This window comes from Bombus impatiens, unplaced genomic scaffold (genome assembly GCF_000188095.3).
Source record: "Bombus impatiens unplaced genomic scaffold, BIMP_2.2 scf_0317, whole genome shotgun sequence".
In the NCBI taxonomy this organism is placed as follows: Eukaryota; Metazoa; Arthropoda; class Insecta; order Hymenoptera; family Apidae; genus Bombus; species Bombus impatiens.
In genome coordinates this window covers 763,002-790,657 of record NT_176736.1, presented here as the reverse complement: position 1 = coordinate 790,657, position 27,656 = coordinate 763,002, and the positions used below count along the sequence as shown (strand labels likewise).

The following is a 27,656-nucleotide window of genomic DNA, read 5'->3' as shown; positions in this document are numbered from 1 at the left end:
TGACAAAAAAACAGGAGGAAGATTGTGAAGATGAAACGAAAATATCAAATCTTTATTTTCTTTCAACGGCTGAGCACATTTATTTTCCAATTTTATTTCTCGGAAAATTTTCCTTAGATTTTCCTCAATTTGTCCTTCGCAATTTATCTACCGTTCAATCATTAGCCATTCTACCGAATCCTCATTATCAGAGAATCTTAACAGTACTCTTGTATATTCCAACATTGGTTTATTAACAAATAATTCATTTTCCTCTTCTTCTCCTACCTCTCCACCCTATAATATCATTAATTATAATTCTTACCATTTCAGTAGCGTTGGTATCTTATTCTATACTGAACCGATAATGTCGCATGTGATAATAAAATGCCATGAGAGGCTACGTAGCTTGTGTAGCTCGAACCAGGGCCTGTGGAACACTCTTTTGAATTGCATGCATAGTCTATCCTATTCTTAGTCAATGGTTTGTACGCTGTACAACTAGTGATAACACTGGTAACGTTAACATAGTAGGCTGTGATACAATTTACGTGTTTACAGAAACATCAAAAGCAATGGGCCGAACTGTATATGCAGAACAACGTCTTCATAATTATTTGACGTCACTAGCAAAACCAGATGAATACACGATAGGACTAATTGTGGGACAGGTTCGATTTTTGTATGTTCCAATTTCACGTCATCTCTGCTCTTGTCACTTGTCCTGACATATGTACTTCTTAACAGACACTCTTAAATCATTTCAATAAATATAAATGGTACATTTTTATAGAATTTTTGTCGAAATACATACAATTTTATTTAACTTATGTTCATTTTAGAATTGTTGCTTTAGATGAAAGGTTGGAATATTGTTAAAGTTTCAATGATTTCATTTTATATCATCCAACATAAATTATGATTGATATTACAGAGTGCTGGTCAAAAAGATTATATTGTGCACTTAGCAAAGACACCACCACCCCTTGGTAAAAACGTAGTGGAAGAAACATTGCTTAGTTCCACAACAAAATCTGAACAAAATACTGCTACTGAAAACCACATTAAAGCAGTAAAAGATATACCAGAGAGTTGGGTTGCAGATCATGCTAAACATGTATGTATTTTTTTCATTTTAAATATATCAAATAAATGTAATTAAAATATAGAATCATAAAAAGAAAGGATCTTTAATATTGTTGTTTACAGGTTACTAGAATGTTACCTGGTGGAATGCGTGTCCTTGGAACGTTTATTGTTGGTCCAGAGGATATTTCACATAATAATAATAATGTACAAAAACTAAAATCTGTCCTTACAACAATGCAAAAAAATTTATCATGTAATAAATATTTATGTGGGGATAATAATGAAGAACATCTTATCTTATATTTAAATAGTGTTACACAAAAGTATGATATATTGTAATATATTTAACAATTACTTTTCATCATTATTTAACTTTCTATTATTTTTTTTAGATACACTTGTAAATCTATAGAAATCCGTAATGAAATATTAAAACCAGTAGATTGGAAATTTCAAGCTAAAGCAACCAACTGGCATCAACTTGAGGCACTTATTGATTTTGATCGTCTATTTCTCATTGCTGCTAATAAAGATCCAGAAACTCTTAAAAAACAACTACAAGATATTTTAAAGAGTGTGTCAGATATCATTGAATCTTCCCTTATTGTAATTGAAGGAGAAGTTCGATCCCCAGATGATAGATTAGAGCTAATTAGTAAAAACAAGAAAGATGAAAGAAATTGTAGAAATAATGAAAAAAATAATAATGACCGATCAATTCAAATTAATTTATATATTCCATGTGTAAGTACTTGTCTTTAATAATATATAGTAATATAAATAAATATAACAGTTTATCTTGTGAATTATTAGCATGAAAAGAATCTTAACTCAGATGTGAGGATAACACCATGCAATGCATCTATACGTTTGATTGGACAATTAGTAAGTAGAACTTTCGTCCATCAAAAAGCAAATGTCGAAGAAGCTAATGCTGCAATAAAGCAAGACATAATAAGGTCATTAGCAAGTAGATTAGAAATGCATTGGGATAGTTTGATTGAAGAAGAAAATGGATCTCCAGAAGGTATCTATTTCACCATATAAGAAATTAAATAGTTATACAAAATTGTTCATTTCATTACTTTCTCAGAAAATATAACGTTACACGAACCTCCAAGAAGAGTATTAATAGCATTGCCTGAAAGTAAAGTAACATTGTCAGACTACCTATTTCCTGGTGAGGGACCTCAAGAAGCTCTTTTATCGTTGCAAGAACTCCTAGACTTAGAGGTTCAGGAAAGTAATGTTCAAAAAGACATTGAATTTGAAGCTGGTAAGTATTACATGCTTGATTGAAAGATTATATGTATTTATATATATGTATGTGTACTAACATAAAATTTTTTTTTAACAGATCCTACAGAATTCTATTCTCAAAATAAAATTGATGTGAAAACTGTTGATCTTAATATAGATTCATCTGGAAACTATCAAACAAAAATATACGTTGTAAGTTTCAGTATTGCAGTTTTAATCGTAATTTTTGCTATCATAATACAAAAGCTTTATTAATATTTATAAAAGAACGAATTTATATTTTACTATAATATGTAAAATATAATATATGTACATTTTTTTAACACAAATCATCGTGATGTTGGGAGTACAAAAGAAAACGATAATAAATAAAAACAGCATTTGCTTTAACATGATGATATATTTATGCATATAGACTTCAATCGGTCGCATTGTCTGCAAATTATTGTGTAAAAGTATTAAATTATTAACCTACATTATAAGTTATGTATAATTGAAAATATTTACAAAAAATAACACTGTATCAATAATTTTATTCCAATATTTTGTGTCATAATTAAATATTTTTGTAAAGATATACATACAATTGATGTAAAACAACTGAATAAAGATACTTTTACCTATTATCTGTAGTATTTAATTTCTGCACTTTGAGGAGTACTAATCATTATCTATGTGCATCATCATCTTATACCTGCTAAAGAATTTTGAAGTAGATTTAATATGATATAACATATTGGTATATTTTTAACTTATAGTACATCATCTTATCATAATAACATCTACACAGTATATACATATGATATTATACACGCATATATGTACAAAAAAGATACTCTCAAAATCAATATAATGGCAATCAGTATAAGATAAAATGACAACTAGTAAAATCGTTTCTTTTTTCATTAATTCATTGTATAAATAATTTCTATTTTCTGATTACATCAAATTAAATAATGACATGCAATGGCGACGCATAAATTATTTATAAATGAGGCAGTGATATTCCTATTTCGAAAATGCTTGGTACAATTCACTTTGCTTTATAACAAATTGTTCAAATGCTTGCAAAACTATGCTAATATATATGAAAATTCCTATATTTACAAAATTCTCTTTACACTGTACATACCAAATTGAATAAAAGGGATAATTATGATAAAGTTTACCAATATAGAAAAGTAAAATTAAATAATACTTTATACTTTTAGTAGCAGTTAGTTTGTAATAAAATTAAGATTAAAATTTTTAAGAATTGTAGTTTTTCTGATTTTTAGTAGTATTCGTTTAAATGCATATAAACATTTTCTAATAATACAATTTGCACACATATTAACTACTACACTTTTTCTCACTGTTTTCAATTCTATATTTAATGATAAATTTTTATTTGGTGAAGATTTCAAAATGTACATATTACTGCAGTTAAAAATGAAATTTGTTACTCCAATACAGTGCATGACAAAAATAAGAAGTTGGAGTTTATATTAACAGAAAAATAGATATAAATTTATGTTAAGACATAATTAAGCAGTACATTTTCCTTAACTCACATATCATCTGCTTATGTATAACAGTAAGAGTATCATAATATGTTAAATCACCACATTTTATATATAGATATACGTATATTGTAGGTAGGGAATATTTTCATTTACTAATTTCATATAATGAAAAAAGAAAGATGTAAATGGCTGGAATGAAGTTAACAATGCTAAATGTAATGAATAAATAGTGCAGATCAAAAACAGACATATTACATCAGGAAGCTATTCCTTTATTAAATTAATTAAAATTTAAATAAATTCGTCATAAACCAAATAATAATTCTACTCTTTTACTCTTGCATGGATTTTGTGCATCTACATATTGTAAGCTATACAATAATTATTAAATTTGTAAAATGGTACATACACGTACAGGTACAATATGAAAAAGGTAAACTTCGACCTGCACTATTCTTCGATAAGCGTCGAAAATTTTAAAAATCTATGATTCAACTAGATAAAAACTTAATCTATAATCTAACTAGATAAAATCTAACTAGATAAAATAGATTCAGTTATTTATACTGCTCCCATTTTTATAAGTCCTGCCTGACTGCCTCTACCGACGCTTGCGTCTTCCAGCGAATCTAAGTCTAAAGCAGACTCTATCATGGTAGTATCTTGTAACAATCTAAGTCTAGATGCAGACAAAGGTGTTGTTACAGTTACCGAAGGTATAGAGGACGTATCTAACGTGGATGAAACCACAACACTTTGACGGGAAGGCAGCGGAGCGATTTCATCGATATCAATTGGAGCTATATTAAGTGATGCTAGTGGTACTTCATTGGTAACAAGTTGACTCACGCTGTTTGTAGTACTACCTAAAAACAAATGTTAATAACAATAAAATGTACAAAATTATTTAAATATATATACAGGTCATATACAATATACAAAAAATATTAGAATTTCAATAATTGCCATTGAAATCCAATAATAAGCTGTTATAAACGCTCATTAGCAACATAAATTATATAATGCAACTCATTGCAAAAGTGCGGTACTGTGTAATTTTGCTGCATAAATGAATAAGATAAATAAAAACTAAACTGCAATAAAGAAAATATCCCAGGCAGTAAGGTGACATATTAATGTTTTTCCTATGTGTACATATTGATTAAAACCAAAAATCATAGTAATAAATAACTTACATGATCATTGCTGTATAATATACAACAATTTTGATATTACACATATGAACATAAATCTATAAAATATCCCTTATATATGTGAAACTGTGTGCATATTTATTTATACATATACTTATATACATATTGTATTTTCACAATCCCAGTGCCCGTAATAAGAACTAATTAATTAGTCACAATCCATAAACCCTTAAATTGATATAACATTTTGAAATTAGTCTCCAATAATGTGGGGCGTATATATTGTGTTTAAAGTGTTTATTAACAACTATTAATAAATATCAATTCATTCATATTAAACATACACACAATGACGAGTGGAATAAAGCAAAATTAACTTACCAAACGGTATGCTCTGAGCCCTCGATAACAGGACGTAATTTTTAAACAACAAAGAAATACAATTTATTGAATCATGTAAAAAGTGCGGCTAAACGATAAAAAACTTAAATTTATCTTATATACTTGATGATGGTTCAAATATGTATATTCAAATTAATCTTTGTTTGACATTAAAGATTAACATTGTAAAATTGACTTTGAATTAAATATATCATATACCATTTGTTTATAATATACTCTATAATGTAAAAACAAATAATTTTAATTATCCGCGTATTTTTAAAAAGTGTATCATTATAAAGTATTAAAAGTTGTAATGAAACTAATATTTCAGTCCCATTTTCAGTCAGGATATATAACATTATAACAAGAATATTAATTTCTCCTTTCTCTTTTTTTTAAAAAAAATATCTATATGTCCAATACCAAATTGAACAGTCAAAAAATAAATAAATCTCTGTTGTTAACAATCAAATTCAACTAGAATGTTCTTTGTTTATAAAGATCTATATATGTTATAATATGAGAAAACATGAACAATCATCATAATAATGATTACCTTTGTTATTATTATAAATGTCATTTTAGATATTATTACTTTCACTAATATTTATATATACATCAAAACTTCATTTATATAAGCTTTTGCTAATAATAAAGGATAGAATTAGAACTTATATTATTTTGATTCTAATATACTAAAAAATTTGTTAACAAGTATATTATAGCCATTTAATTTTCTTCAATAGATGGAGTAATATTATTTAAGAAACATAAAGAAAGAAAATTATCTTATAAAGAACATTAAATATCATCATTATCGCTTATTGAGCTCATGATAAATCTCTGATTTAAAAGATCTTCTTCAGTGCTATCATTTGGACATAAAGAATTTTCTACATAAGAAAAAGTATTATTTAAAGGTCCTGAACCAAATCTGTTAACTGCAAGACCTATTGCATTTTGACCAATAATTGGCATTCCTCCTGCCCCTAATATTCGTGACATTACAACAGTTGGCAAGAGGTTCTTTGATATTGGATATTTTAAACCGTGAACAGTGCATCTCAAGTTATTATACTTGAGAGTATGCTGAGATTGAGAAATTCGTATTGGATCTTCAGAATAGCATTGTGGAAATTTCTGGAGATCAGTGTAAATGGTTTTGTCATCAATTTTATATCGTATAGGATCCTCAGAATATCTTTGTAGATATTTTTGAAGATCAATACTATATTTTTGATCACCGACACATTGATCGTATATCAAATTATTATCTGAACATCTATGATACTCTTCCCTACACCTATGAGAATATTTATGTAAATTTTCCTCACGCCTACATGGATATTTTTGAAAATCTGGGTTTGTTATTTCTGTATCATACTTTACATGTTTCATAGGTTCCTGAAAACAATGTTGCCGAGGATATGCCGGAGCATAAATGTCATTAATATATCGACGTGGATATTTTGGAAGATCTTCGGGATAATGAGCGGTATGCCTTAAAAGGCTTAACTCACCGTTTATCGATTCAATTTGTGGTGAATGCTGACCAGAAACAAGATTGTTCATGGAACCTGTGAGATCTGGGCTGGGATTTGTTTGAACAGTTGTACCATTAGACTGCAATGATAAGAAAAGAAAAACGATATATAAATAACAATATATTATACAACACGATATGTATATATAAAATACAAGGAAATTAATAAATATTTCAATACCTGTGGTTGTACGATTTTCACTGTACCATATGTTTTATTATTAGTAATTACACTGTCACCACCAACTCTTTCTTGCTCTGCACGATATTCGGGAGTTACTATACCTCTTCGATCTATAAAAATCGATATAGGTAAATAACATCTCCAAAAATTAAGATGGGAATACTACGAATTTAAAAGTGAATTACCAATTAAACTAGGTGGTGCTGGTCCACATAATACATAGAAACAATTTCCACATATATTTCCTTGGCTATATAAATTAAAACTTTCTTGTCCTGTTTTAATTGAAAATGACCCCTTTATCTATAAAAATGATTCAAATTATTTTAAAATTATTTAATAATTTCAAATACATATTTATTAACCAGTTAACAGCGCTTGACGTGTATACATGTCAAACAAAAACTTTACTTCGGTGCGTTTAGTGTATACTCGTCGTGTAAAATAAAAAATTACCATTTACTATAAAAACTCCAAATTTTAGTGAGAAGAAATAAAAATGTCATTTAATGGTATGTTTACTTTATATTGCCAGTATTGCAGAAAAATTAGATTATTTTCTTTGGTATATCGGTTATTCCCGAATTGTATATTATGTAATAGAAATACTAAGGAAGATATTTCTCTATCTTATAGACGTTATGTGCTTTTTTATTTAGACGTATTATATAAAAAAAACAACCCCAAACTAAGTCGATTAAATTTTTAATCAAATGTGTTGAACAAATTATTGAAGAACATGCAATTCAACAAACACAAACTTCGAAACTTGGTCAACCAACTACGAGTTGAACTGCAAAACCTACACGTCTCATCAAAAAACATTTCTCTAATTTTTACCAGTTATATCACCAAAAGTAAATCCACTTTGAAGACCTGCCGTCTGTTCAAAAAATGGAATTCGTAACGTGTCATGGTACTGGCGTTCGATTTGTAAAGTGCTACTTTGTGTGATATTTCGAAAAGTACCACAATAGGAAGACCAACTGAATTTCTTATATTCTTCTTTAATTTTTCTTTTTTGAAATATTTTTAGGAGCATCTGCCCTGTGTTTGATATGTATACTCGTCATCGCTTGATTTTATTTATCTATCCCATGAGAGATTTCTAAAACTAAATTCCGCAGCTAACTGGCTAAAATTAATAATGCTTACATCCTCGTTAGTTGTCTGATTGCTAGTAGTTAAATATGTATGAAAACCAGCCAGACCGAGAATACTCCATACAGAGAAAAAACATATAACTGCTACAACAACACTTCCAGGAGATATCCTTACTGCGTCTAAAAATGGTCTAACGTCTTTTGTGACTATAATTAAATAAATAAAAAATTAAACCATCTAATTTTTTTATCTTTCATTTGCTTTAATTAATACACTTACGCATTACTAAATGTGTAACAGCACATACAAATATAAAAACACAAAGAAATGCCAAGGACACGATAAAGGCATAAAAATATCTGTAATTTCTTCTGCCAACACAATTCCCCACCCATGGACAATGATGATCAAACCTCTCTAAAAATATAATTACGTATTTCTAGATTCTCATAAAAGTAATTTTTATAATAAATCATGATAAGTATACATACCTACACAATTGTCACATAAGCTGCAATGTGAAGCTCTTGGTGGTCTGAATATTTTACAAGTAAAACAATATTTCAACTTTACTGGTTGCCCTTTGACTAATACTTCTTTTGTTCGAGGTGGTGGTCTGTACATTTTAGAATTACCATTGTTTGGTACCTCTTTACCCAATATGTAAAAGACAAATTTTTTAATTATAATAAAATTAATCAATGTAACCTTGAATATAACTTTACAATATATTAAAACATAAAACTAATCAAAATTATTTCTAAGAAATATATTTGTGTGTACCAATTTGTTTTTCAATATAGGCAGCTTCATCGAGTGTTGCTCTTGGAATAACTCCAGGATCACTAAAGCTTGTTCTAAACAAAGCAGACATTACAAAAATAAATAACAGACCACCAATAACTGGTATAGCAGGTGTTATATGAACTGCTAAGAATGGACAACTAGAAAAAAATACATAAAACTGTTAGAACAATTTTTTGATATATATGATTTCGTTTTATATGTGATTTCTACTTTAAAAATAATAATCTTACTCAAAAGCAAAAAATAATCCACTTGTTCCAGCAATGAGGCACACAGTCACATAAAATACTCCAGTTTGTGGTGCCATCATTACTCTGCCATCACAGCAAAATCGATTTCTGCCTGGGAAAAGTTCCCATTTTCGTGTTATATGTGGCATTTTGTAAATGTAAGCAAATTGCTTCATGCACTCCTCATATGTACAAATATGTAACATCCAATTTGTAAGAGATAATTCATTAGGATTGTGTAGTGGTTATTTAATATTATCACATGAGTGTTCGAACAATCATATTTCATCTTGATCTACTGCTGTTTCTCAATGAACTGTAACACATTTTATAGATAACTGCACGGATTCATATGGATTTTTTGATTTTATCTAATCTTTATAAAGATTATTCACAAATGTGTAAGTTTAAAACATCAATGTTGTGCGCTTTCACGCACATTGTTATTTTGTATAAATAAAACATCTCAAAACCCCTACCATAGACATACAAAATGCTATAATGCTGTTTAGTACTTGTAAAGGACCGTGTTTCTTGTCAACGTAACCTAATTGTTTCATTCGCAGAAAACACAATGACATTCATATTTCATAAAAATTCTCGTTCTAAACAGATTAAACGGTATCGTTTACTTTCTTCCGCATTCTATAAACAGCCATGAACTCACTTTCGAGACAGTATCGCTACTGTCTCACGGAGACCACCGACTTCAAGAACACTCACTGCAGGGTCATAGCCAAAGAAAATTCAGAAGCGAAAATTCATTTGTAAACTAGGTCACTTCTGACTGTGACATATAAACACTTGTGCACTCTCCATATAGCCTTTAATGCCACGACGAGCATTACATTTTTGGAAGCCGTGGCATTGTTTTAGTTAATCGACCTCACTTTGATGACAATAACGTATGTATGTATTTACAGGAAAGGATTGTTGGCCGTCGTGCTTGCTCGAGATCATCTGTGCTTCCCTCTAACGGAGTATGCAGAAGCGCCACGTGATCTTATTGCCACGTGACCTAGTACAGAAACCGATTTCGATTTCAAGTGCAACGCTTTTAGCGAGAAATCGATAATAAAAGAAAATCGCGATTTTGAAAGCGCGAGAACGCATAAAAATCGCAATACCACTTCGAACACTCTACATATTACTACCAGAGTTTGTACGAAGGAGTAGATCTTCTAGAAAATAATACAAAATAAATTTTTGACTCTAATAATATAAGTTTCTAATGGTGATTGAAATACACCGAAGAAATAACCATGTACACGTAAATTGATTATGCACATAGAGAACTGTAGTTCGAACTATGGGATTGATTATTTAATGGTAGGAAGGTGTGTAACTTATCGCTCCTACTGCAAAATGGGTCGTCGACGCAATGCAGTACGTTGTCACATATACATGCACACTTTCAAACGGAATCTTGAAAATCGAAGAATCTTACTGTGAACGCCATCTTCAGGTATGTTTAGCAACAAAGCAGCAGCGATTCTAAAAATTTTACTGCATATATGTATAAACTAACCCCGGAATATTGCCTCATAGATCTATAGATCCAGCATTTCAGGTTAATGAACTATTTACAAAGAGATTCGAGCGAACATCGCTGCATTTTATTCGGTAATATTTACATTACTATAGTATTGAATAACAACCTACGTTTTTAAGAAAAATCGATCGTTAAACAATATAATAACATAGTGTACAATAGGTAAGCTCCGTTTAATAACGTACATGTCTCTTATTATCGTATCCGAGCAAGAACCCCATCTGAATTTAAATTTTTTGTAGAAAAAAAGGTCATCTAACTCAACAAACGAAGATATGTTTTTGCATTGAACGAATTCAGCAACAACAAAAATTGCACTCGTCTAGTTCCACGTTACACTCACCCGAACTCTAGAGTTTTATCGCCGCGTCGTAAAATCATTACGCAAATTTGAAAAAATCAATATACAACGCATCGCTAGGGGCGACAATAGACTTTTTTGATCTTGCGTTTCTAACGTGATCGGTGCACTCTGAGTTGCAACGCAGCATTAAGCATTAACCGAATATAATAAAAGGATCGAGTGGCAAGAAGTGACGTGAAGGATAGAGGGATATCAACAGGCAATGGAGTCAACATTGGGGCGTCGTGGATGAAGCAAGCCAAGTGATATCGTGGTATCCGGCGTCGCTGACGAAAAGGATCGTGAAGGGTCGCGTTTAGTCGCGTCTATACGGCTTAAGGTAGTAGCTGACGAGGTGGTTTCAGGGTGGGAGGTTGAACAGAGGATAGGATATGGAGCAGGGTGTGGGGAAAGGGGTCGGGTGCGGCGGGGTGCACGGGTCTGAATCGTGGAGCGGGCGGATGGACGGACGGACGCAAACGCTGAAATCAGCTCGGGCGATCGATGCGATAAATGGATGCGTGCGATTGGTAGCCGGGAAAATCGATGATGAACAGGGGGCACCCTACCTAGCCGCGAAAGCGAGCACGGCTGCACCGCCGGAGAGGATGGAGCAAAGACCGAAATATCGATTTTTAGGCCCCTACGCGGCGGTTCGATGCTCATATCTGCCCCGTGTCCCGTATCCGCGCGAAGCGCCTTTCAAAACACCAACGACGCGTGCGAGATACACTGTGTGGTGCCGCAGATCTCGAGGATTATCGTGTTACAATTAAAATAAGAAAAACGGGAGAGAGGTGAAGCCGAGTGACGCGTTGCGAAGTTCTGGGCGATGTCGTCAGGTAACCACGTTGACAACGTAACGACGCGCTGTAAAACGTTTCGCAGCCGAGATTTTTAGTTCTTTGTGGTTCGACGTTCGTGCGACGAGCGGCAATATCATGCAACCGTTTACGCGCTGAGCAATCAATGATCCTCGCTATGGAAACGATCTAAGATCGTTGATTTTCGAGTGCGACAACGACGTTTCGTCCCGCGTAAGATTATTTTTTCCAAAGACATTATGTACAACGTGCACACGATCGTTGAACGAACGTTAACGAGGATTCAGATAAGGGTGTGAATGTGGGGTGCCGAAGAGAGTGCGTAATTATTTCATTATCATCCATGCTCCGTTTTCCGTTCGAATCTGTTTAATATTGTATTGAAATCGAGCCAACCTGCATCATAAGTAATCAAAGGAATTTTCCTCGTGATGTTTTTTTCTGTGATTTTAGTAACGGAAACGTATATATTGGAAAACATTCGACGCCGCGATCCGAGTTCGATTAAAAGAAAAGAAATTTGCAATCGAAGTGTCTTCGACAATTATATTCAAATATAATATTAATAATCAGATAATCGATAATAGTCATCATGAAATGACAATTATTTGTTTACTATTGAAACGGTATGCAAATATTAAAGGAACAATAATATACGAGATACTATTTTTCTTAGTATCCAATAGTACTTTTGCGAGATTATTAGAATTATTAAGCTCCGTTGAAACAGATCGTTATCTTTTTGTATTTTCAAATGTCTATCAATCTTTTATTGTGTATTATTTTATAAATTCCTTTTGTAGAAATGCACGATACAAGAATTATACGAATATAAACGAAACGCGGTCGACGCAACAGGCTTAATAAATACAACAATGGAATATATGTATTACTACATAGGTATCGTTCACTAACAAAATCTGTAACAGAATGTTTTTTTTTCTGTTTGTTAATGATACAGAAAACATGGCCATCGTTCCTTCGGAGAATTATCAACTTAAATGGCACAGTTATGGCGCGCATCTGCACAGCTCTGTCGCGACGTTACTCCATTCAGAATCCTTCGCAGATGTCTTGTTAGCAACGTCCTGTGGCCGGCACGTGGCGGCTCATCGATTTGTCCTTGCCGCTTGTTCGTCGTATCTCAGTCACATTTTTCAAACATGTCATTTTGGTGCAAATACGAACGCTCCAATAATTGTGGTTCGTATATCTTTCCTCATTCCATTACTGATCTGTTAATATATAAATCATAGGAGATAAGTCAATAATGTAACATTATACTGCAGGTATTACCAACAGAAATTGGATATCGCACATTAAAAATTCTGATTCAATACATGTACAGCGGTGAAGCTACCGTGACAAATGATCAATTAGAAGGTGTATTAAAAGCAGGTGATATACTGCGTGTACGCGGTTTATGGAGATCCAATAGCGGAAGTAAAAAGGAGAATGTACAATCGAATAGCCAGAAGGTGGATCGAGACAAACGGGAGCAGCCACCTTTAACCGGTCAAATTCAAAAAATCAAATTGGTTCAACCAAGTACAGAGAAAATTGTCGAAAATGCGCAACAGACTACGCCAATGCAAAATGACGTTCAGAAACCTACCTCAGAGAGAAAGAGTACTGAGAAAATCGAGGAGAAGATTAGCGAACCAGAATCGAAAGTTTTGGAGGAAAATAAGAATATCGAACAGAATAAGAATAACGAAAATCTGGAAACCAATGGGAAAAAAAGAAGAATTACTAACAGCGATGTGGAATCTAACAAATCTAAAAGCGAAGATGGTGAAAACGTAAGATGATATCATCTAATAGAATTTATCATATCGAATAAAATATTTTTATTTTATCGCATGTTTTAGACCGAATTGAACTTGGATCTTTTAGTGAAAGATGAACCAATTTGGGAAGAAGCTATGGATGATCCATCGGATTCATTAACGATAGATCATGAGATCGATATAAAACCGGTACGTAGTATTTTGAAAACATTCTCTTGAATAAAAGGTGTGTAAAAAGTTTCCTTTAGTAAAAAAAATTATATAATACAAATCATTATAGGAAATCGTACATAGCGCAGATGAGGAGGAAGAATACACCCCGTTAACATGCGACATGTGCAGTCAAACATTTCATCAACCATCGGATTGGGTAAGACACATTGAATTGACACACGCTGATATAGCCGAAGGTAGGAGAAGAAGGAGAAAGGTAAGAACAACAAAATATCGCTTAATATCGTGGATGTTGAATGAAATTATCATTGTATGCATTATTTTTACAGGGCGAAGTGGATGACGACAGCAAGGATTTTCCACCTTTAAAATGTGATCTTTGTGGTGACATGTACATAACGCCTCAAGAATGGGTACGCCATATACAGACAGAACATACAGAAGAGCAGTTAGCTGTGATGAATAACTCGGCGCCTCCTAAACAAAGAAAGCTTCAAAGTCATCAAAAATTGTGCAACATTTGTAAAAAAGAATTTCCAAGCCATGCATCCATGGTAATTCACCAAAGAACGCATACAGGGGAAAAGCCTTTTCTTTGTTCCTATTGTCAAAAAGGCTTTAACGTAAAAAGTAATTTACTAAGGCATTTAAGGACATTGCATGACAAGTATGTACATCCCAGCTTATATGGGAGTAATGGCAACACGAATGCTTAAGCCCTTACATAATTTTTCAATTGTACATGTTCTTTTACTTGTTGATACTTCATTCATAGAGTAAATGTCACGTGACATCTCATACTTTTTAAAATTATATTTATAGACTGAAAGAACAGTATATGCATGGATAATCTCGCATAAGCATGTCAAATTGGTCCAAATAATTAAATGTTACGATGCGCGTGGCATCTTCTTTGAAAATGAGCAGATATTAACAGCTTGATTAGTTTTATTACAATTTAGATGAATAACTTCAGTATTCTCTTTTTCCATTAAATTCAATAATTGTACGTGAGTGTAATTTACTAACGTGAATGCGTCTTGATCATTTTATTATGTACAAAAATAATGGCTTTAATTTTAAGTGCGAAACTATTATGTTAAAAACACAAAAGCAATACCAGGGCTTTAAAACCAAAGAGGCTGATTACTATTGCCAAAGTGTCATGTTTCGTTGCTACTTAAATTCATTTCTTGAACATAGAACAGGATGTGAAAAATATTTATTTTGATTAAAAGTTTCATTTAAATGCGTAAAAATAAGGATTAACGATATACAAGTCTTCGCAGTATGTGCGTGTGAAATAATTTATAGTATAAATCAACATCTATTGATTAATATATAATTATTTAGTAACTATATGAGATCCAAATTATGTAAGATTTAACTGTATACTTCTAGGCTATTCCATCCACGGTAGCCCACTTATTCCCTCAGCTCGTAAACTAATCATGTATTTTTATATTAAACTAGCTTATACACAAAAGGTATAAGAAATAAGATAATTAAAAATAAGTGAAAAATTTGAACTTTAATTAGGCTAGGATATAAGAAGTAACACATAATTCAAAATTCATCAAATGTTTTGGAAATATATTGAGTTCTTCTTACATGTAAAAAACGCAATATTATCAAAATATTGTCACAGTTTATCAAACGGTAACAATATGAATCTTATAAGAATGACACCACATTACCATGTTAATCATGATCGTGTCACTCTATTATGAATCTAAGTGTCAATTCCACGTTACGCTAACACTGTGACGAGCCAAATGACTTTTAAATGTAAAATTTAAATATATGACCTTCAAAGTATTTTTAATTATCCTTAATCGTTCCTCAATAATGAATATCAAAATATATCTTTTTTTTATCTAAGCAATACTATCATTCTGTTTTTAGTAAAATCTTGAAATATACTTAATCTTTAATAATATGATAAATACATGAACAAGAAAATCAAAATACATGAAATTAAAGCAATGCTATAATACATTATATTTATGATGTTATTGATTTATACACTAAAAAAAATGTTTAAAAGTTTGAAAGTGTATAAAAATTTAGTTTTCTTCATCATCATCAATTTTTGGTGCCAAATAATATCTAATATGTCCAATATCTCCAATTTTGTATTCACATACTAGGGGCACATCATTAGACATTGATAGTTGTACTTGTGCACATAAAGGCCCAGCCTTTATAAAACAATTAAGGTAACGACATGAAAATGTTAGTTTGACTGGTTCTTGCATATTGACAACTACTGCTTCTTCTTCATTATCTGCATCTGCTGTTTGTGCTAACTTAACAGTGGCTGAAAAAAATAATTTACATGAGTACAACTGTAATTTATAACAATATTCATTGTATAGATTTATTTCTACATTGTGCAATATATATTTTTCATAATTCATTTGTATTTTAATGAATTTTACTACAGGAAGGATTATCTCCTTTAAATATACAAATATAAGCAGACATAAACATAAATACATGTATGGTCTATTCTTCATAATAGTGAAGGTCAAGCAAACAAATACTTTTCAGGTCATTTAATTTCAGCCAGTTGCTATATAACTTCTGAATAGTGCTAACTACAAGATGTTACAGACACGAAATGCTTATATAATTAATGTAAGTATTATGTAATTAACATACAAAAATAAGTTAGTATAATCCTTCCTACCATTTCGTTTTATTACGTAAAAAAATGATATACCTTGTCCATAATCTCCAGAAGCACTGAACTTTATACCTTCCTTAGAACATGCAAAAGTTATGGATTCTCCAAATTGGCTCAAATCTCTACAGATACGTGAAAATTCTTGAGATGGCATTTTTACGACACACGAATATGAAGTATCCTGTGATAATTAATAAATTTTATAATTCTATTCTTTAAAAGAAAAATTTCATATATGTTAATGTATATGGAATCTTACAGGAATACCAAGATGTTCCTGATCCATATTTATAAGTTTCATTTCATATTCTGCAAGCTTTTCTTTATTTGGTGACTCAAATATAAATGTAATATTTTCTGGATTATCCAATGCTCGCAATGTCACTGTATCTTCGGAACCAGCACATCGTAGAATTTTGGACATGCTAAAACCATTTTATTAATTTTCATTTACTATTTGAAGTTGATGTAATTTTACTTTGTTATATATGTACGAACATAAAACATTTTGTCTTTACAAAAAGGTAGGAATTACAGGTACTTCTTTTGTTTAAAAGTATCTACTCTTTATTTTATTATGGAAAAAAGAGAAAAGCCATAACCTTTGTAAATATTACATTGAAATTAATATCTTACCATGCAATACTCATGCCCATTGATAAATTTCTATCGCATCTATATTTATCAAAGCCATCGCTTCTAAGATTAAGAGAAACTAAGGAGACATGAGCATTATCCATAGCTTGTACTTGAATACCAGAATCAGAACATTCAAAGGTGGCTTCGGTTAAAAGATCTTTTATTGCATCTAACACCTTCTTCAAAATCGCACTCTGTACCAAACGTGCCTCAAACATTTTTGCTATTTTGCTTGACTTTTAATTCACACAACTGATGAATGTAATAAATATCGGCAATTAAAATAGTAACTACACCGGTAACGCTACCCGCGCTTTCTTACCGGTCGACTGGTAGGAAATAGGTGGCACTTGTGTGTACCGGAAATACATTTAATTTTCAAATTATGATTCTCTCGCAAAGTATTATTTTATACTTGCTTCACTTAATTTGAATTTATTAAAACACTTCTACTGTAATATAAATTGCAATCTGTTTATTTTACATAAAAAACACTCCCCTTATATGTTATTTATTTGTTATATATCAAAATTTTGATTTAGAAATATAAGTTGCAATTATAGAAATCGCAATGCAAATTATTAAAGAAAACAAGAATTTCCAGTTTATGTACTAAATATTAGTTTTTAGTACGAGTTGTTTGAAAAGAAAAATATAAATTAATTAAAACTATAAGGGTTTTTAGTACTCATAAAATAAAGTGTAAAGAATGTTAAGGTTCATACTAACTAATCCTAGAGAGTTAAAAAATGTTTTCAAGAAAAAATAGATCTAACTAAAAATACAGAAAATAATTTTAATAATATTCACAATTGTTTACATAAAGAATATTCTAAGCAAATGTAAGCGTAAAAATCTATAAGGTAAAAACATATCAGTACAAAAGTATTTAAATATAACTCAATTACTAACATTATACTTAAATAAATGCAGTCTCACTCGTTACATTCATCTCACTTCTGAACTAGAATTATGTACACATACTGCGTGACATCAACCTCTTTTTTAAATCAAATATTAATCGGTATGAGAGTTCAGTTTAACAAATTAAAAACCGATGTCACCAGTCATGTTCTCTAATTCACTGAACATTTGGTCAAGATGCTGAAACAAAAAACATGGAAATTAATATACGCTCAAAAATTTATTATATATTTTTAATATATACTATAATTACAATAAACGTAAAATACTATTATAAACATGCTTAATCCGAAATGATATACATAGTGATTAAATATGTTTTACATACATCAGATGGTTCGTTAACTTCTGCAATTTCTCGTTTATTATTTAACGATAAATTTCTACTTTCATCTATATCTTCCTCCTCATCTTCATAATCGTCTTCGTTATCATCATCATTATCATCTGAATCGTCTTCTTCTTCTTCCTCTTCTTCTTCTTCTTCTTCATCGTCATCATCATCATCATCTATATCATCGTCTATATCATCATCAGAGCGAATATTACATTCCATTTCTTCATAATCTGCTGGCTCTTCCTTAATTTCTGTAAGCATTATCGTTTCTGGAACCGATTCTCTTTCTGCTGAACAAGGTGGAGGAGCTTCAGATGCTGAAGGTATTTGAGGTGGTTGACTAGTCTAAAAGAAAGGTTAATTTTTAGTCCGCCCTATCTAGTTTTGGTATTATTTTTATTATTATTTCATTTTTTCTCATCATTTCCTTGATATATAGAATGTATATGAGTATATTTACCCATGGTTGTTGTTGTTGTGCTGATTTGGCTGATGCAATTGAAGTTGGTGTAGAGGAAGAAGATGATTGCAAATTTGCATTTTGTTCTTGGACCTGAGATGACGTTTTATTTTGCATTTTACTAGAATTATCTTGTATTCTATTTCCTACATCAGTTTCTAGTTTTGCCTCACTTTTTTCGGTATGATTAGCTTTCTGTTCTTTCTTTATTTGTGAATTACTATTTGGTTCTTCTTTAACCTTTTTAACATTAGGTTTAGGTTCTCCAGGAAGACAAGTATTACCACGCTGCCTTCTAAATCTAACAATAATACTTCTGGTATCCCACATTAAATCATGTGCTTGTTTATAAGCAGATATGGATTCATCCACACTATTGTACCTTATAAAAGCATACCTATAGAACAAAACAAAATATATACAATATTATAGAAAGATATATATGATTATTACATATTTTATGAAATAAATAACTTACCGAGTATTTCTCATTTTTTGTGCATACCCTACATCTACTCGAGCAGCTGTTGGAAACTTACTTTTTACTTCATTAACGTTAACAGATTCTGGTAAATTTCCTATGTATAATGTATATGGATCTATTTCTTCAGGCATGGGATTATCTTCATCCCTTAGGGATTTTCTTTCAACTTTCAAATGACCTACTCCAAAGGGTATTTTTTCCAACTCCTTTATAGCTTCATCAATATCAACATTTTCTGCCATCTGTATAAAACAATATCTAGGACCACTGGGACTTTGAAAATGAATATTCTGTATACCAGGATGAAATTCCCTCACAATATCTTTATTTAAATCAGGGTCTGGGAATTTGATTATTAAACTCTGAGCTTTGACTGTTTTGTTATATTCGTTTTCAATTTTCAAAGCTCTTTCTGCATCTTCTCTATTCCATGGTCGACTAGGATAACTTTGGGACATAGGTTTTCTTTGTTTATTCTTTTTAACAACAACTTCTTCCTAAAATAAATAACGAATAATTAAATAAAATAAATACATTTGTTATCAATCTTATTGTATCTTACCAGAACAACTTTAGCATCCTGATCTGAAGTTTCTTCACCGTGTCTATTTGTCAAAATCCCTGGTGGTATAGGAGGCAAAGGATGATTAGGAAGAGGCATATGATTCATAATTGTATCACCTGTAGAGGCAGTGTAATTATTTCTTTGCCATTCCAAACCAAGGTTATTACTCAATGTTGCACCAAAATATGCTGCTTGATCAAACTGACCCTGAGTTTGTCCAAAACGTGGAAGTCTTCTATTTTTACGATGAAAATTATTTCTTTGAACATACATATTACTTTTATTATGTGTAAACCTTTCTCGTCTCATGTAATTACCTCTGAGAGGCATTTCTCTTTGAAATGAATTTGCAGTCATATCACGTGGGGGTGGAGGGGGTAAAGGAGATGTTTGAGGTGTTATCCATTGCCATGGTGCAGGAGGATGTGTCCATGCCTGTATAGGTGTAACTTGAGAAGGCACTGGTCCAAATACATGTGGAGGTGGTGGAACTCCACTAGAAGGAGGAGGCATGGGAGGTAATGGTGGTTGTCCTGGTAAAGGTTGTGTGACAGTTGAAGGGGATGAAGATGATGAAGTATAAGCAGGATAGGAACCATCGTATCCAAAATTGATACATTCTTGTTTAACAAAAGATCTCTTTGCTTCTCCATTTTCTTCAGTTACCTGAAAAGTAAACAATTATGAATTAAAAATGAGAAGATGTATACAAATTTTGTTATTATAAAAAATTTAGTATCATAATATTATCGGTATTGTAACATTAGGCCGGTTTGTTAAATGCATGAAAATATTCTATAAAACCGCTGTCAAACTAACCTTACTTAAAAATGCTATTTATGAAATAAATATAGATTATTAATATTATTATCATTGCTGTAAAATTACGAGAAATAGAAAAAAAAATTATTACCGAGCGTTTCATACTGAAGATAGAACTGTTGATAATCTTGAGAAAAAATGTCGTTCCCTAAATTATAATGTAAATACATTGTACGACATAACGACAACCGCCAGTGTCAAGCCACTGGATATTGAAGTGTATCTCAGGGATACCAACCCTTATTTCAAATTCTTTATGTTAAACAGATAGACCATGTTAAATAAATAACCAACATTATTTATTATAATTATTACGGTATAATAAATAATCTATTTCTGCTTTTTCTACATATATACAACGTGTTGAATATATATTGAACAAAATTTTGCTTTTGTTCATATTAATTTACTCTGAACTACTGTGTACGTATTTTTTATATTGTTTTAGTATAATTTTGTTTAAATATCTATAATACATATTACAAAATTAGATATAGCTTTTTATAGGTGTATTATATACATAATTTGCTTTACATATAATACTTTATTTAAAATGCCTTTGTAACAAAAATCGCAATGTTATAAATCAATCATAGATTTACTGAAATGTATTTCTGACATACTTTTAGGACATCTGTTAACAGAAGAAAATCTAAAATGTCATAAAAGGAAAAAAAACAATTGCATAATTAAGAAAAAAATAGAGAATGAAACAAATGCAATCGATGTCATTATATCAGATAAAATGATACGTTACATTAAAAAAAATTCCCGCGATACTGAAATAATATTGGTTCAACATCAAAACGAGGAAAGTGTTAAAAAAAGATTAGATATAGAATCGTGTTTCTCGATTGTTTTTTTTTTATAATATTGTAATATAATAGTACTTTATTCTTCACCTAATTACCTTATTTAAATTTTATTGCGGCAGTCCTCCGATGCGCCGATGCAATTTCACGTTTCTATCTTAGGGAAAGGAAATTTCGTGTAAAAAATTTTGCCGACAGATGCCCTTGCTGTTAGTTCACCGAGCGAGCATATTGTGCATGTAGTTTGTGTGACATGGCTACTAGTAATACAGAAGAAATTGAGGTATTTTCCCCAACATTTTTCAATATTACGTGCATTGTAAAAATAACACGATAATACTTTCGAGTGTATTTACGATTCATACGCTGGGGAAAAAATTGAAATATTTTTTTTATGACAGCGTGGTCACTTCATTGCCTCTTACTCTTACCCCTCCCATCTGCTCCTAAGCATGGTGAAAACTGTCTGTCTAACGAGCTTAAAAAAGACATATTGTATTACTGATATTAAAATCATTTTTAATATTATTTTAATTAATTTCATTCGCACGCTACATGGAATTCAATCCTTAGCATTTTACATTATATAAAATAAAAGAAATCGATACAAAAAGTATTAGGAAGTACAATTAGCTAGAAAACTAGCTAAATTTGAAATTATGATTTGTAATTATTTGCAGGAAGTCGAGAGGAAGGAACCAGAAGTAGTAAACTTCGATGAATTCCCGCCGGAGGTTTTAATTAAACATCCACTTCAACATACATGGACTCTTTGGTATTATGAACCAGACAGAAATAAATCATGGGAAGAAAGTCAAAGAAAAATTACAAGCTTTGATACAGCTGAAGATTTTTGGAGGTAAATTTGGTATCACAATCCAGTAATACTTGATTATTTATTATTCATATATATATTTTTAAATTAATAATACTTATATTTTAACAACAGTTTATACAATCATATAAAGGCAGCATCAGAATTAAGACAAGGTTGTGACTATAGTATGTTCAAACAAGGAATCAGACCCATGTGGGAAGATGATGCTAATAAATGTGGTGGAAGGTGGCTTATAAATTTGGATAAAAAGCAAAGAAATACAGATCTAGATCACTTTTGGCTAGAAACACTTTTATGTATGATTGGTGAAGCGTTTAATGGATATTCAGATGATATTTGTGGGGCTGTTGTAAACGTAAGGCCAAAAGGAGATAAAATTGGTGTATGGACTGCAAATGCCAATAATGAAGATAGCGTTATAGAAATTGGGTAAGTAATATATATTTGTACTGTATATATATAACATATACCATAATATATATGTAAAAATATTTATCGGTACAAAATCTAATTACTTCATTTCTCTTTACAGACGCAAATTAAGAGAAAGATTAAAAATTGCATCAAAAGTTACTATAGGCTATCAAATACATAAAGATGTTATAGTTAAAGTAGGGAGTCAAACAAAAAATGCCTATGTTGTTTAAGTCCTATTAATATCATGTTATTATCACTATTCATTAAAATTTTCTCAAATAACATTACACATATATTATTAATATGGATATTATGCAAAATTTAGATTCCTAAACCAAATAAATAAAAGAAAAATTTAATGAAGAATGTTTAAAATCTACATTTTTATCATAACTAAATATTTTCTTAGTAAAATCTCTGATCAATAGCTAATAAATATGTATATTGGGATAGATGTATATTATTGATATAAAATTTATATCAGTATAATGTATAATTTAAAAATAGATTATAAAAAATATATGGGCTGCTGTATTTTTAAAATATAGCATACATCAATTACAGTTAATATCCCAACATTTGATTGAATAGTTTTTCTATGTACATCTTCTTCAATGTTACTTATATGAACAACAAAGACTGCTGTAACAAGATTTTTGAAAAAACCTACATACTAGGTTGCCTTTTGTAAGTGGTGATCCAAAATACAGCAACCTATCTCACGTTAAGATAGCATAGTAATATTTAATAATATTCTCTTAATTATTTGAAAAATCATTATGTCCAAGTTTTTCTTACAAATATATCAAAAACATAAATTACTTTTTATGCATGTTACTTTTTTTATTTTCAATTTCCTTTAAATTATTAATTATTTGATTCTAATATTAGTTTCTCAACAATTTCCTTCAGATCCCTGCGTCTTGCTTTCTCTAGAGCATGTATTAAATTTATTTTCCAATTGTTGTTACTATACTGAGTCATATATAATTTCAAAGCCTAAAAATTATTTATGTTACTTTTATGTAAAGAATTTTATGTGAAATAAATCCATATTATAATTATACTTTACTTTGTAACTCTGTTCTTTCAAGTGAAAAGGATGTTCGTGTTGAATCATATCAATTTGGTATTCAGGAACTTGTAAATATCTGAGGGTATCTCTCCAAGAGCGACCAATTCTTTCACTTATGCGTGATAATACTTAAAAAATATTTTTCACATTAATTTTACGGATAAATAAAAATATATGTATTGAGAAAAAAAAATTATTCTTACTCATTTGTTGTAACATAGCTTCCTGTGTAGGATGACTGCTTTCAAGATCTTTATACTGTAATGTTGATTGATTTTCCACATCATCAAATACTTTTATTTGTGATGATCTGTTTTCAGTTACATATGATATTTTACATTTATCTTCATCTTTATTCTCTGTTATGTATTGCAAAAGTTATTTAGCATAATTAAAAGTGTATTATACCCAGACAAAAATGCAGAAACTGGACTAAAACAGATTATAAATGTTAAAACTAACTTACCATTTGATTCCCGATACATATTACGTGATAAAGGATATTGCGTGTTTTGAATATAAATTTGATAATTCTTTAATTTGCTTTGTATTTGAAAATCATTTAAAAAATTATTTGATATATATAGAAGTGGTTCCACATTATAATAGCTTAGAACATCACGTTTTTCCAATATGTCCAATAATGTTGATAAATCTTTAATTTGACTCAGTTTGCGGTTTGAATCTACAGATTGCTTATAGTATTCCTTAAGTATATTTAATGCAATTTTATTAACATGACCTTCAGCAGCTGATAAGAATTCTTTACGTAGACATATGTACTCTTGTTCCATTTTCATACTGGTTAGAGGAATCCCCTTTGTCAATTGAAAAACTTTTTGGTCACTGCTTATTGTTTTTCTCAACAATTTAGAAGTATCAAATGATCATCTCAACATTTTTATATAATTTCATATTCCTTTAATGAATATTTCTTTATATAGTTTCGTTAACTTAAGTATAACAAATTTTGTAGTAATATTAGGGAATATAACAAAAATAAATATAGATTTTATTCAGTATGTAGTTGGTAAGTAGTATAACTGTTATTTTAAAGTTTTATATAAAATTTAATGTTTAAATATTCAAAGAAGAACAATTGTTAACATTGTTTAAGAACAATCGTAAACATTTAAAATGGATGACAACAAAATATCTGATAATATACTTTGTTTATCTTTAATCATATGATTAAGCAATCAGGCACTACTAACATGGTTTTAGGGATTGTTTACATGAAAAAATATGCTATATTTGTTTGATATTTAAACAAATGGTATTCTTTTCTACAATTTTTTAGCAAACGATCTTCTTTTCCACATTTGCTAATTATGATTTATAAATAAATAAAATTAATTCATATAGTTTAGAATATAACTATGTATAATAATATAGTGTACTCGTATGCTCAACATACACCCATATATAGTATTCATAGAAACGTGCACTAACCTTAATAAGTGCTAAACTTCTATAAAACACGTGGATATATACTTATGAAAGATTTATATTATAAAAATTGTTAAATATGAATGCAACACAGAAAGTGCAATACTTAGTTGTTGATACAAGTGCTTTTATCCGAAATGCATCCTTACAGGTGAAGTTTTTCTTATATCAGTGTAATGTCTTGATATGATTTACTTATTTTTTAAATATAATTTCATTAGTAACATTTATATTAATTATATGTTAATTATATTTGTCAATATTGATTTTATATAATCTTTCAATATTATACGAATATTAATAATATAATAATAAAGATATATGAATTTCAGGATGTTGGTGTAAATATAATAACAGAGCAAGATGTAGTAAATGAAGTTACAAGTAAAAGACAATTAAGAAGACTTGTCGTCTTACCATATGATTTAAAAATACAAAATGCATATTCTGAAAACATTAAATTTGGTAAAAAGATTTAATTTTTGTCCAGTAATGTCTTAACACATTAAATTGTAAATTCAATGTATACTAATTTTTATTTCATATTTATAGTGACAGAATTTGCTAAAAAGACTGGTGATTACACTAGTTTATCAGCTACTGATATAAAAGTAATTGCATTAACATATCAGCTGGAAAAAGAAAAAATAGGAACTGATCATTTAAGAAGTAAACCAATGGTAGCACAGACTCTAGATTCCAATGTTGAGAAAACTGAAGATCTTCGTACACCCTTAGCTGGCTTTTATATACCAGAGAAAAATGTAAATGTTTTTTCATTTAAATTAATGTAGTAATTTATTAAATGATTAATATAATAATTACATACTTTTAATGTACAGAAAGATGTTGTTGAAGATAATACAAAAGAATATAATGATGAGGAGTCAAAACAAGAAAAATGTATAGTAAATAATAAGAAGAATGAGATAGAAACAAATATGGAAAATAGCATAAAGAATATGAGTTATGAAAGAACAGAAGAAGAATCGGAATTAGACTATAAGGAATATAATGCTAGTGAATCCAATTATGAAACAGCAGATTCTGAAGTAGATCAAGACAGAACAAAAGATTTATCTACAATATTTTCAAAATTAACTTGTGACTCAACAAGTTTTATAGTTCAAGATAGAAATAATATTGAACATAATATTGATAATATTCTTGTTCCAATTAAGGAAAACTATGATGATACAGATCAGCATAGTGAATATGAAGATGGCAAAAGTGATGATAACAATGATAATAATTATGAATATGATGATGAAGGTAGCAATGATAATGATGATGATAGCGGTTGGATTACACCTGGTAAGATTTTTCAATATTTCATATAACTATCTGTATAAATAAAAAGTGTCCTTTATTTCAGGAAACATTCGTAATATAAAGAAAGAATTTGATTCAGACTTTCTTGAACAAAAATCTGTAACTGTTGCATGTTTAACAATGGACTTTGCTATGCAAAATGTTTTAAAACAAATAGGATTAAATGTGATTTCATTAGATGGAAGAGTAATTAAACAAATGCGGACGTACATTTTTAGATGTTACGCGTGTTATAAAACTACTAGTATTATGACAAAAGTTTTCTGTCCTAGTTGTGGTAATAAGACATTGAAAAGAGTTGCAGTTACATTAAATGATGAAGGAAAACCAAAAGTTCATATCAATTTCCGGAAGCCAATTTCAAAAAAAGGAAAAAGAGTATGAATTTCATATTTTTTTATTGTTGTTAATACATATGCTAATATTAATATTCTTAGAATAATAATAGTAATAATAAAAAATGTAAACGTTTTATGAATTTTCAGTTTTCTTTGCCGCTCCCGAAAGGTGGAAAACATGCAAACAATCCTATTCTTTGTGAAGATCAACCATTACCTCATCAAAGACCATCAAGACTAGCACGTACAAAAAATAATCCTTTAGAAGATGATTGTATAGCTGAATATTCTCCGTTTATTATGCGCGACGTACATTCTAAATCGGCTATGTTGGGCATAGGAACGAAAGGTCCTGTCAAATATTGGATGCAAAAAAATCCGAATGAAGTCAGAAGAAGAAAAAAATAATCATTATATTTTTATCTTTGTATTTATACATTTTTAAAATTACATTATAGAAAAAAAACCTTTTTGAATATATAAATTAATTTACCTATAATTTTTATTCTAATATTATAGAAATACTTTAAATAAATAAATAAATGAATAAGTT

The 27,656-nt window shown here is 30.1% G+C and overlaps 8 protein-coding genes across 18 annotated transcripts; 4 read left to right on the top strand and 4 right to left on the bottom strand.

Annotated features, from left to right (window-relative positions):
- The first annotated feature begins 311 nt into the window (after positions 1-311).
- On the top strand, positions 312-2,682 carry LOC100741140 (protein odr-4 homolog). 2 transcript variants are annotated; one of them, XM_012384992.3, is made up of 8 exons: positions 312-463; positions 541-650; positions 914-1,096; positions 1,189-1,391; positions 1,461-1,812; positions 1,882-2,095; positions 2,162-2,344; positions 2,426-2,682. In XM_012384992.3, the coding sequence occupies exons 2-8, from the start codon at positions 555-557 to the stop codon at positions 2,581-2,583; spliced, it is 1,389 nt and encodes a 462-aa protein (XP_012240415.1). In that variant the 5' UTR covers positions 312-463; positions 541-554; the 3' UTR covers positions 2,584-2,682. The 2 variants fall into 2 exon arrangements, with proteins under 2 accessions (XP_012240415.1, XP_003489168.1); XM_003489120.4 differs by having other exon boundaries at positions 462-650.
- Positions 2,683-3,045: 363 nt separating this feature from the next.
- Positions 3,046-10,726, bottom strand: LOC100741018 (palmitoyltransferase app). 5 transcript variants are annotated; one of them, XM_012384985.3, is made up of 10 exons: positions 9,719-10,404; positions 9,240-9,555; positions 8,986-9,146; positions 8,694-8,852; positions 8,482-8,619; positions 8,254-8,408; positions 7,284-7,401; positions 7,096-7,208; positions 6,892-6,994; positions 3,046-4,699 (listed from the first exon to the last, which is right to left on the bottom strand). In XM_012384985.3, the coding sequence occupies exons 2-10, from the start codon at positions 9,443-9,445 to the stop codon at positions 4,395-4,397; spliced, it is 1,458 nt and encodes a 485-aa protein (XP_012240408.1). In that variant the 5' UTR covers positions 9,446-9,555; positions 9,719-10,404; the 3' UTR covers positions 3,046-4,394. The 5 variants fall into 5 exon arrangements, 4 of the variants coding, with proteins under 4 accessions (XP_012240408.1, XP_033176337.1, XP_033176339.1 ...); XR_001102243.3 differs by having other exon boundaries at positions 4,564-4,699; positions 5,369-6,994; XM_033320446.1 differs by lacking the exon at positions 3,046-4,699 and adding an exon at positions 10,599-10,726 and having other exon boundaries at positions 6,173-6,994; positions 9,719-10,257.
- On the top strand, positions 10,571-15,740 carry LOC100740898 (zinc finger protein 271). 5 transcript variants are annotated; one of them, XM_012384987.3, is made up of 7 exons: positions 10,571-10,704; positions 10,788-10,862; positions 12,920-13,161; positions 13,248-13,760; positions 13,830-13,937; positions 14,029-14,178; positions 14,252-15,740. In XM_012384987.3, exons 2-7 carry the CDS (start codon positions 10,814-10,816, stop codon positions 14,636-14,638), a joined length of 1,449 nt encoding a protein of 482 aa, XP_012240410.1. In that variant the 5' UTR covers positions 10,571-10,704; positions 10,788-10,813; the 3' UTR covers positions 14,639-15,740. The 5 variants fall into 5 exon arrangements, with proteins under 5 accessions (XP_012240410.1, XP_012240412.1, XP_003489166.1 ...); XM_012384989.3 differs by lacking the exons at positions 10,571-10,704; positions 10,788-10,862 and adding exons at positions 10,938-10,953; positions 11,034-11,474; XM_003489118.4 differs by lacking the exons at positions 10,571-10,704; positions 10,788-10,862 and adding an exon at positions 11,585-11,976.
- LOC100740536 (proliferating cell nuclear antigen) lies at positions 15,488-17,650 on the bottom strand. The gene is made up of 4 exons (XM_003489115.4): positions 17,248-17,650; positions 16,871-17,036; positions 16,648-16,792; positions 15,488-16,242 (listed from the first exon to the last, which is right to left on the bottom strand). Exons 1-4 carry the CDS (start codon positions 17,466-17,468, stop codon positions 15,989-15,991), a joined length of 786 nt encoding a protein of 261 aa, XP_003489163.1. The 5' UTR covers positions 17,469-17,650; the 3' UTR covers positions 15,488-15,988.
- On the top strand, positions 16,444-23,671 carry LOC100740656 (eukaryotic translation initiation factor 4E-1A). 2 transcript variants are annotated; one of them, XM_012384994.3, is made up of 4 exons: positions 16,444-16,562; positions 22,335-22,513; positions 22,604-22,921; positions 23,025-23,671. In XM_012384994.3, exons 1-4 carry the CDS (start codon positions 16,530-16,532, stop codon positions 23,137-23,139), a joined length of 645 nt encoding a protein of 214 aa, XP_012240417.1. In that variant the 5' UTR covers positions 16,444-16,529; the 3' UTR covers positions 23,140-23,671. The 2 variants fall into 2 exon arrangements, with proteins under 2 accessions (XP_012240417.1, XP_012240418.1); XM_012384995.3 differs by lacking the exon at positions 16,444-16,562 and adding an exon at positions 21,797-21,937.
- Positions 18,258-21,088, bottom strand: LOC100746096. The gene is made up of 6 exons (XM_003489076.4): positions 20,934-21,088; positions 20,018-20,686; positions 19,450-19,952; positions 18,972-19,368; positions 18,503-18,856; positions 18,258-18,354 (listed from the first exon to the last, which is right to left on the bottom strand). Exons 1-6 carry the CDS (start codon positions 20,943-20,945, stop codon positions 18,298-18,300), a joined length of 1,992 nt encoding a protein of 663 aa, XP_003489124.1. The 5' UTR covers positions 20,946-21,088; the 3' UTR covers positions 18,258-18,297.
- Positions 23,672-23,727: 56 nt separating the features above from the next.
- Positions 23,728-25,199, bottom strand: LOC100745977. The gene is made up of 4 exons (XM_012384993.3): positions 24,451-25,199; positions 24,188-24,343; positions 23,982-24,112; positions 23,728-23,908 (listed from the first exon to the last, which is right to left on the bottom strand). The coding sequence occupies exons 1-4, from the start codon at positions 24,782-24,784 to the stop codon at positions 23,777-23,779; spliced, it is 753 nt and encodes a 250-aa protein (XP_012240416.1). The 5' UTR covers positions 24,785-25,199; the 3' UTR covers positions 23,728-23,776.
- Positions 25,200-25,399: 200 nt separating this feature from the next.
- Positions 25,400-27,587, top strand: LOC100740290 (RNA-binding protein NOB1). Its single transcript, XM_012385096.3, has 6 exons — positions 25,400-25,584; positions 25,766-25,898; positions 25,986-26,197; positions 26,276-26,747; positions 26,809-27,143; positions 27,251-27,587. The coding sequence occupies exons 1-6, from the start codon at positions 25,513-25,515 to the stop codon at positions 27,509-27,511; spliced, it is 1,485 nt and encodes a 494-aa protein (XP_012240519.1). The 5' UTR covers positions 25,400-25,512; the 3' UTR covers positions 27,512-27,587.
- The last annotated feature ends 69 nt before the right edge of the window (positions 27,588-27,656 follow it).

Bases quoted from the DNA above. Each gene is read 5' to 3' on its own strand.
- LOC100741140 (XM_012384992.3), top strand. From the start codon at position 555: ATGGGCCGAACTGTATATGCAGAACAACGTCTTCATAATTATTTGACG. The intron at 1,097-1,188 runs GTATGTATTTTT...TGTTGTTTACAG, and splicing joins TTGCAGATCATGCTAAACAT to GTTACTAGAATGTTACCTGG. The intron at 2,345-2,425 runs GTAAGTATTACA...TTTTTTTAACAG, and splicing joins AGACATTGAATTTGAAGCTG to ATCCTACAGAATTCTATTCT.
- LOC100741018 (XM_033320446.1), bottom strand. From the start codon at position 9,445: ATGTTACATATTTGTACATATGAGGAGTGCATGAAGCAATTTGCTTAC. The intron at 8,853-8,985 runs GTACACACAAAT...TATTGGGTAAAG, and splicing joins CTATATTGAAAAACAAATTG to AGGTACCAAACAATGGTAAT. The intron at 7,209-7,283 runs GTAATTCACTTT...CGATTTTTATAG, and splicing joins AGCACCACCTAGTTTAATTG to ATCGAAGAGGTATAGTAACT.
- LOC100740898 (XM_012384987.3), top strand. From the start codon at position 10,814: ATGAACTATTTACAAAGAGATTCGAGCGAACATCGCTGCATTTTATTC. The intron at 13,761-13,829 runs GTAAGATGATAT...CGCATGTTTTAG, and splicing joins AAAGCGAAGATGGTGAAAAC to ACCGAATTGAACTTGGATCT. The intron at 14,179-14,251 runs GTAAGAACAACA...TTATTTTTACAG, and splicing joins GTAGGAGAAGAAGGAGAAAG to GGCGAAGTGGATGACGACAG.
- LOC100740656 (XM_012384994.3), top strand. From the start codon at position 16,530: ATGTTACAGACACGAAATGCTTATATAATTAAT. The intron at 16,563-22,334 runs GTAAGTATTATG...AATTATTTGCAG, and splicing joins GAAATGCTTATATAATTAAT to GAAGTCGAGAGGAAGGAACC. The intron at 22,514-22,603 runs GTAAATTTGGTA...TTTTAACAACAG, and splicing joins ACAGCTGAAGATTTTTGGAG to TTTATACAATCATATAAAGG.
- LOC100740536 (XM_003489115.4), bottom strand. From the start codon at position 17,468: ATGTTTGAGGCACGTTTGGTACAGAGTGCGATTTTGAAGAAGGTGTTA. The intron at 17,037-17,247 runs GTAAGATATTAA...AAATGGTTTTAG, and splicing joins ATGGGCATGAGTATTGCATG to CATGTCCAAAATTCTACGAT. The intron at 16,243-16,647 runs GTATATCATTTT...TATTTTTTTCAG, and splicing joins TTCTGGAGATTATGGACAAG to CCACTGTTAAGTTAGCACAA.
- LOC100746096 (XM_003489076.4), bottom strand. The intron at 19,369-19,449 runs GTAAGTTATTTA...TTTGTTCTATAG, and splicing joins CAAAAAATGAGAAATACTCG to GTATGCTTTTATAAGGTACA. The intron at 18,857-18,971 runs GTAAATATACTC...CCTTTCTTTTAG, and splicing joins CACAACAACAACAACCATGG to ACTAGTCAACCACCTCAAAT.
- LOC100745977 (XM_012384993.3), bottom strand. From the start codon at position 24,784: ATGAAAATGGAACAAGAGTACATATGTCTACGTAAAGAATTCTTATCA. The intron at 24,344-24,450 runs GTAAGTTAGTTT...AATACATAACAG, and splicing joins TATGTATCGGGAATCAAATG to AGAATAAAGATGAAGATAAA. The intron at 23,909-23,981 runs GTAAAGTATAAT...AATAATTTTTAG, and splicing joins TGAAAGAACAGAGTTACAAA to GCTTTGAAATTATATATGAC.
- LOC100740290 (XM_012385096.3), top strand. From the start codon at position 25,513: ATGAATGCAACACAGAAAGTGCAATACTTAGTTGTTGATACAAGTGCT. The intron at 25,899-25,985 runs GTAAAAAGATTT...TCATATTTATAG, and splicing joins TTCTGAAAACATTAAATTTG to TGACAGAATTTGCTAAAAAG. The intron at 26,198-26,275 runs GTAAATGTTTTT...TTTAATGTACAG, and splicing joins TTTATATACCAGAGAAAAAT to AAAGATGTTGTTGAAGATAA.